The following is an 8,920-nucleotide window of genomic DNA, read 5'->3' as shown; positions in this document are numbered from 1 at the left end:
ACTGTGGCAGACAATGTTATCACTGATCCTGCAGCACATTAATAAATCTTATTTAAATGAATATGTAGGTAGGCACAAACTTTTGGTGTAGCAAATAAATGACAAGACTTTAAGAGTACTTCTCTTATTTTATTCATAACAAATTACAGAACCACATCTGATATTTCTACTGAAGATCAAATCTATGCAAGTGTAGTGATGTGAGGATTTTATTTTAATTTACTGTAACACTTGTTATTCTATTGTATTGTAACACTTGTAACATCAAATTGTGAGAGTACTTGATGACTTTTAGAAACCAATCAAACATAATAATTGACAGTATCACACATGGATTCTAAATATACGATATACAATTTATTGATACAACACCGAAAACATGTATACCAAACAGCAAACACAATATAATATATTTGTATAATGGTTTGTTATAAAAGGATTATCGTTCACTGAGGGATTACAAAGTGAAGAGTTAATAACTTTAGAGTTAAAATACATTGACTATAACATATATTATGATCTACCTCATAGGTTTTAGCAGTTTCAAAACAAGATTTCTTCTGTTTTAGAAATATATTTTTTTGGAATTCTGTAGTTTACTGACCCACTCTCTCTTCCTGGCATCTTGGAGAAAAGTTTAAGTCCAGACTGCTTGCAGTTGTGTGGTTGGAAGAGAGAGAAAAGCCAGTGAGTTCACCAATGAAAAATGCATTGGGTGCAAGCTTTTAAGGTGCAAAATGACAGCTGGTGATTGGTCAGGAAATTATCAGGTATAGTTATGGTTTCCACCCTGAAGTTCCCCCATTGGTGAATTTTCCTTTGGGTGATGAACAGTGACTATATATCATTTATCACAGGGGTCTCTATATCCCCTAAACAAGCGATGGCAGGTCAATTGCCAGGTATGCAATACCTCACTATTTTATATAAAGCTCACTATCTCATATGCTTCAAATGCTTAATTTATTTAATGGGGCTCATGTATGATGATACACTAAGTGGACTAGGCACTGATTAAACAAAAGCTTCAGCAAACCCATAGAGGATGGGTGATTTGCAGTTGATGTAATGGTTCAAATTTTGATTCAGTCTAGGTCTTTGGTGTAAACATTCTATAATTAATAATGCATATATAGTAAACATTTAGCAAAAGTGTCTTGCACAGAATAATGAAAACAGTAACAAAAACAGTGGAACAAAATAATAACCATAATAAACGGTCTATTAAAATTTCTCTTGGAAAGGAAGTTTTGAACTGAAGCTGTTAAACTCATACCTGCTGTTTAACTCTTGGGAAATCTGTGTATGCGTTTTTTCTGTCTCTATGGTTACAGTTGTCAGTATCCAGGGAAAGTAGTCCTGCAGTTCTTCAAAGGTTTTTCCACCTGCTTTATGTAATTGCTGAGACTAATCATGGTTAAACTTAGATTACTGTTCATGTATTTCTTCACTATTTTCACATAGTTTACATTTATAAAGTCTAATTAATATGTAGGTTTCATGTTGCACACTGATAATATTCACCATTGCTCCAACAATGCTATACCATTCTTCACAGTCCTTCTGTAACCACATAATACAATATGAGAACAATTGCAAAGATAATTAAGTGAAATTATTTTTTCATAAAAACTTGAATGTTATTTTAGGTGTTTTAAAGATTGCAGTAAATATTGCAAGCCCTACCAGTCAGATCTACAGGACAAAAAACAACATGTTCTACAACATATACCTTGATACACAACAAAGGAAGACTAGACCAATGGTGTCTTGTTTCTCATTATTTTCTGATTGATACAGGTTTCATCTGCTTTTGTGCCTGGATACATACAACTGTTACCATAGCAACAGAAAGAACCTACAGCTGAGTTACAAAGAGGTAAGATGTGCATATCAACTGGAGGTCTCAAGTTCTTATTCTGTAAAGGTCAGAATCTTGAATGTTTTCAGTGATTAATTTCATCCATGCATGCTGAAGTTCAAAATACGTTTTTTCCATTGCTGTTATGTGACTTATGGATATTTATTTATCATAAGTGCTCACAGATTACTATTGTCTTCATCTGCATTGTATTGTCAATTTTATTCTCATTTTATTCCGTAGAGCATAATGTGAGCTGCCATGATTCTTGTAACGCTTTATATTCCTCTATTGGTTTGCCCATAGGAGATGTGGAACTGGATATAAAATTGTACTGTCCATTTATTGTTCAAATTAGAGAAATCCCCTACGTACCAGCTAAATGAGTAAATAATATTAATAATAGCTTTTTATGTAGCTTGGTCGAAGTCTAATGAATGCAATGAAATGATTAATATAAAGTGTACTTAATAGCACACTTTAATGTTAATCGTCTAAGGCACTAGATTACAATATTACAATAGTTCTGTCCAAATTGTAGCTAATGCTACAAGATAACAAATACAAGGGGCTAGTCCATTTAATTTGTTTCTCTTTGCTGTTAACTTGCCTCGCTGTGAAAACGACAGCCTTGGCAATAAGGTCAAAACTGCCAAAATTCTCAAAAAGGATTCAAGGACCCCCAAAACACTGATACAGATTTCTTCAATAATATGTATAAGTTTTGTTTAATATGTTTGGATATGCAAGCTTTTGTAAGAACACCAATCAGAGGACGTTCGCACTCTGTGGTGGGCTGCGGAAAATGTTGCACCAACCCGGAAGGAGTAGCCTGAGGTCAGCTGCACTAATAATGGGAACTGGTAGTGACTAGCCACTTGCTGATGTGTGCTACAGCAGAATGGATGAGGATGGACTCCTCAATGGAACCCCCAAAGGAAGAAAAAAAATTCAGCTGAAGTGATGATCTGGAAAAACAACAGCAGTTACTGTAAACTGATGATCTAAAAGTGATGATCCTGAAGAATGACAGCAATTACTATAAATCAATGTACTTAAAGTGGAGATACTGAAGAACAGCAGCAGCTGAAGTGATGGTCCTGAGAAGAGAAGAGTTGAGGGCTAACACCCCGCCAGCTGAAGGGGGTAAAGAGGGAGGGCACCTGTTGCTGTGGCTACATGGACCGTGTCCCAGTTGCAGGCAACAGAGACAACAGAGACACAGAGAGGTGTGAATGAAAAGCCCTGGCCCAGTGTAGACTGTTCACTCTCAGCTTCAGGACAGAGCAAGCATTAGCCATCATTCTTGGTTATCCAGTATTATGGGTGCTCCTATGGTGATAAAGAAAAGGAGGACTGGGGAAGAGGGAGAGATAAAACAATGAGAATAGGCTGAGATGCAGTGAGTTGAACCAGAAACAGAGAAAAAGTGAGTGGGGAGGGAGGGTAGAGGAAAAGAGTGGAATGAGCAAGGATTATGGGAAAGAGTGGGAAAAGGAGAAGAAGTGACAAGCAGCTGTTTGTTAGTTCCAGGTAGAGGTAATAACATTGGGAAAACTGGTTAAAGTGCAGACTTTGAGGAAAAGTCTGATGAGACCAAAACACCAACAGTTAGATAATATGTGGATATAGGGGGGTTCAAGAGGCAAAAAAATATTCATAAGACTGCAGAATTGTTCAAAATTCTGTTTAATAATTGAATTTATGGTGAAGTCAGACTTTCATATCAAACCATGATAGGTTAAGTTGTCATTCAATTAATAATCCATTCTTAGTTTGCATTGTTAAAAAGAACATTTTAAATTGACCACAATTTTTGTTTTTCTAAGTGATTTTTGGAGGACATCATTATTAGAATTATTTTTGTTATGTTATGTACAACAATCTAAGACAGTATCATTGATGATCGTTTTATTTATATGCAAAAGATAAGTTAAAGAAACACCCTGTCAAAACAGCATGTAAGCATTTGCTACGACCCCAGGTGTCTAGGGGTAAAGGGGTGTAACATTTAGGATAGGTTTAGATGCAGGTGGGTTTCTGGTGAGGGACTTAGGAAGCGTGACAACAAAAGTTTGGAGTAAAAGTGATTTATTTTAAAAAAGTGAATAAGTGACTGGTATGTATCAGGACACAATAACACACAGGGAAAAGGAACTTGAGCGGTGCCAAAGGAAAGAAAATAACAAAACCAAACATATCTAGCTAATACAGTGAGGTCTAACCTAACTAACCCAAACAAACAAAAATCAAAAAGTCTTCGGCGTTTTCATGCGTCCTAACTTCCCTACACTGAACGAACCAGAACCAAAATACACGAGTGGCACACGCCCATAACCTAGTGCGTCTAGACAGAAAACAACCCTACGAGTGAAATATATATATGAGGATCTTACTTATTACCTTTTCCAAAGTGTACACAAGTTCACATTAAAACACAAATACAAGTAAGCAAATTGCACAATGGTGGAAAACAGGTAATAGGCGAATACACAATACACAAGCCAGGAACAGGGTATAATGAGAACAAATAAGGAGTAATGAGCAGGGTAATACAAGCACAAACAAACAAAAAAATTTGAAATTGAGGTCTGGTTGCTGATTGGCCGGGAGTTGATTGATGATGATGTCACAATTGCAGTGATGGTGTAGTGATGGACTAATGGGGGGGGGGTGTCTGAATAAAGGAAGCGGAAAAAGACCCTAAAACACGGACATGCACGGTGACGTAACAACATTCTTTAAAAGTACTCACTGCATAAAACATAAACTAACGTTAAGTTAATAAAGAGTCCTTCAAAACTGATAAGAATCAAACTGCTCTTAATTATGTAAAGATTTAACTGAATTAACTCTAATAATTTGTTTTTTTAAGTTTATTGCTATAGAGCAGGATTTACTCTTAGTTTTCTCAGAGGCTTTGTAAACATATGCAGATGCCAGTCACTGTGGAGACAAATACATGTGATAAAGAAGAAGTTTATCGAGAGACTTTCTGTAAGTAAGAATTCCATTGTACCAGTACCGGTTACATATGGCAATAAAGTTCAAGTTCAGTTCAAGTTCAGTTCAGTTTCTTCTGAAAGATTAGAGGCAATCTTGCCAATCTTACATGTTGTGAAAGTGGACTTAAAAATAGGAATGTTGTGTTTGTTAAACTTAAAGAACAACAGGCCAGCCATTGATCATGAGGGAAATTCCTGAGACTCAGATATGCAGGACAGGTTTGATTATAAAATACAGTACATGAGTTCAGAAGGAACCCACAGAATATTAATAGTGCTTCTGCAGATCATTTTCCTTGTCTGGCCATAAACAGAACCACAAAAATGTTTATTTTTTTCTCATTTACTGACTCAGAGTGGACACGAAGTACAAAAAAAGATTTCAGAACACTTTATTACATCTTTGTCACAGTTCTGCCCCTTTTCTCTTACACAGAGCTAATGTCTTTACATACAAACCATTTACTGAGACAAATGAGACAAGACTGTTCACACCACGTGGGGTGCTCGTCTAGTGTCTATGAGAAAGATGACATTGACTACTACGGGATTTTATTCTAGGGTAACTTCCAATACTCAATTCAGGGCATTTAGAGTCACAAATAATTTGATATTATAATGACATGATTTCACATTTTCTGTGTTGTCAAAAAAGAAGCCCACAGTTAAGATACTGGAGTCCAATAGAAAATTCAGTATGAAATTAAATATCTTCCTCTAGATTCTTCAATTTTCTACAGTAATTGAACATGGAGTTTCTAATTTCTAAGTTCATCAGTATACAACTATTCTATGTTCATTATGAAACAGTTGTTTAAGATTGAAATGAAATCATTTGACTAATTTACTAATGATTAAAAATCACTTGTCATTTACTAACCTAGAAAGTAAAATTGTTTGATCATTTTAACTGATATCTAATTTCAATCATCAGATTAACTCATTTTCATTTAACAAAAACTCCTTAAAATAGAGTATCGGGAGAAATGTTTTATGTGCTCTACATTTCTAAGATTATTCTTTACTCACAATTTTCTCATTAGTAAATGGATGGTACTTAATAAAAAAGGGTGCAGATTTTAACATTCTGCAAATTGGTTTGTTTACATTAAAGTACTGTACTTTAATGCTCAGTGTAATACTTATGCATATTTGTATTTGGAAATTATGTATATAATTATGTTACTCTATATTGGGCGGAATTAGAAGCATTTGAATAATAAATAATGATGGGGTTCCTCTTCGTTTCATGTTAAATAACTGATTTGTATCTCTGAAAAAGCATGCTGTACATGAGATTTGTGTTTGTGTACCACTCAGTCTCAATAGTCCCAATTTTGTATATTGCTAAATTTTTTATGCAAAATTAGAGAACTGACTTGACCTCATTTCTTTCCTTACTTCCTTGTTGCAAATATTTTCCTTGATGTGAAAATCATTATACTGTAAAAGGTTATATAATTTTTCTTAAATATTTTACCCCACTCTGCTTTTAATTAATAATTCTGTTGTGTGAAGCAATGGCATATGACCACATTACATACTGCCAGTTATATAACAATTTGGTGGAAATTCAAAACAAGGAAGTAATTGTGGAAAATTATGAATGGTGCTTTTTCAAATGTCAGTGCCAGTTTTCCAAAGTTAAAAGTAACATCTTACCACACGAGCATCAGCATGGTTTGATCAAATTAAAGTCTTATCCCACACGGTACTATCTTGTATTTACTCAGATTTAAAACTGAACCAACAAGAAGGGCATAGCCAGCTTCTTTAGTTATATTTTAGCATAATACATGGGATAAAAGAATGATCATGGTTCAAGGAGAAAACTTCCAGTGGTTTTGTTTTAATCTATAGTTCTTAAAAGCCATTAGTGACTTTTTAAATAAGAAACACATTGCACATAAGAGTTCATTAGTCTTTAAAAGCTGACTACTTCACATCCGTTCAGATGATCATCAAAAGTTAAATATTACAGAGGAAGTCTCACATATAGTGCCATTTCTTAATTCAAAATATTAATTCATTAAAATGGGTGCTAAGACAATAATTTAAATCTGTTGTCTATGAGAGATTTATATTAATACCAATATTATTTATACAAGAACAACGTCTGGGTGTTTGATTAAATGTTTCTTGGTCATAAAAACACCAATGTCTGTGTGCCCTACTGTGAAAGTGTTGGCATACAATATGTATCTTTTTACAAGTTTTTAGATCAGAAATAATTGAATCTTGTAGAAACACTGTCTCAGACCAGTTTTTCAATGCAATCTCATTCCTTCTGAAGAGACCTTATAAATAAGTATTTTTTAATGTGTGGAGAGATGATAGAAACTAAAATTTAGCAGTGTGAACTTTGTACAATCTAAATTGAACTTTGAAAAAGTAATTTAAAAAAATCATAGTATACGAGTCATTGTTCACTTTTACATCTCTGCAATTGCTGGCAGCATACAGGCTCTTATCCTGGCCTCTTTCCAGGCACTTTTACAATCTGCTATCCAGCTAGAGATCATGTTCTGCTTGTCTGTCTGACCAAAGCAGGGGCCGAAGGACCTTTCATTTTTAATGCTGGAGTTACACTTTGTTTCAGAGTGGCAGAGGCTCTGGGAGCTTCTGGGTGGAGATTTCATCACACTGGGCTTCTTGTCTTTAGGAGGATGAGGCCAGACCTGGCCAGTAAGACTAGTCCAGATGGAATCGTCACTGCTGGGAGTTTCTCGAGTTGCCGGGTCTTCTAACTGCAGTTCAGGGCAGCTGCTCTTCCGCTGCATGGGACGAGGAGAACAGAGTTGTGGGAAGCTGTTTGCCCGTTGGCGGCTGTGAGAGGCCTCCACAGTTTTAAGCTGTGAGTGCCCCTTGCTGCCCCAGACATCGCCTACCCATGTCCTCTCAGTCAACTTTCTGTTGCTCTTGGTGCCTTGGAGACAAGATGCATTTTGTTGTCCATACAGGTATTCCAAGGGGTCTGCATTGGAGCTTTTATTGAGCTTTGGGTGAACACCCTCTAAAGAGAGAAAAGGGGTAAAAATGGGTGCTTCCTTGCTGCTGGTATGGTAATGCACCATTGGATTCAAGAGTGGTGCTGAAGCTGGAAGTTTTGGTAATTGTGGGCCAAGTTTGAGAGCATCCAGTTTGTTGAGGCTCACAATTTCACACAGTGGCTCCTGCAGGACTGGGAAAGTAGGTCTGGCCAGTTGACAGATGGATTGCAGATAGTCCTCTGAAGAGAGGCAGTCAGAGTGGATGTAGAAAGCATTGGAACAAGTGCTGGCATGATTCATATCCTGCAGGATTTCTTCATAAACCTCGCAGATGGTGGGGAGGCGCTTAGTGGTGAGCAGCCTGGACCGAGGACGCATGCCTGTTGGAGAATCTGAAAAATTAAAATTAAAAATAATTTGCATAAATATCTCTGTAATCTGACTTATACAATTAGTGATAGTAGTGCCTCCTGAATGATTGAGACCCATGCTTTCTCTGCCTCAGTTCTGCATTGACAGAATCTTATAAGAAGTCAAAAATGGACAAACAAATCAAAGTGATACAGAATGCTATATAGTGGAAATCCATACAGCCATCAAATGTTGGTGCAGAAAGTGATGTTCTTGAAAATCTGCTAATGGATAAGAACTGGAAAATGTTGGAGAAAAATTGGGCAGGTGTTCTATGTAGTGTACCAAGAACAAAAATGTTTGTATTAATCCAAAATTATTTACATTTAAAATGTAGGTAAATCATATTCTCGCCACAACAGCTCATCAGACCAGGGCTTATCGTGGTTTCCATGTCATTAAGCAAGCAAGGAGCACATGACCCCCCTTAGAGATGGGATGCCAATTGCAATTGTTGACCCATCATGCATAAAGCAGTAAAGTGCCAACTTCAAGGTACAATAGCAAAGTCTTCAGTAGGGACTTAAATCCACAATCCACCATTTATAAACCCAAGAACTTGCTATGCAGCCCCAATTAACTGCTTTTAATTTACAGGTAAAAACAATGTGTATTTTTTGCTGGGCAAGTTTACCTCAATCTCTCATATTTAG

The 8,920-nt window shown here is 36.2% G+C and overlaps 1 protein-coding gene across 1 annotated transcript; it reads right to left on the bottom strand.

Annotated features, from left to right (window-relative positions):
- Positions 1-3,935: 3,935 nt before the first annotated feature.
- Positions 3,936-8,234, bottom strand: LOC148820951 (uncharacterized). Its single transcript, XM_088932198.1, has one exon. It carries the CDS (start codon positions 8,232-8,234, stop codon positions 7,299-7,301), a length of 936 nt encoding a protein of 311 aa, XP_088788324.1. The 3' UTR covers positions 3,936-7,298.
- Positions 8,235-8,920: the final 686 nt, after the last annotated feature.

This window comes from Atractosteus spatula, chromosome 14 (genome assembly GCF_055471065.1).
Source record: "Atractosteus spatula isolate fAtrSpa1 chromosome 14, fAtrSpa1.hap1, whole genome shotgun sequence".
In the NCBI taxonomy this organism is placed as follows: Eukaryota; Metazoa; Chordata; class Actinopteri; order Semionotiformes; family Lepisosteidae; genus Atractosteus; species Atractosteus spatula.
Note: the sequence above shows the minus strand (reverse complement) of the source record. Positions and strands in the feature narration are given on the sequence as shown.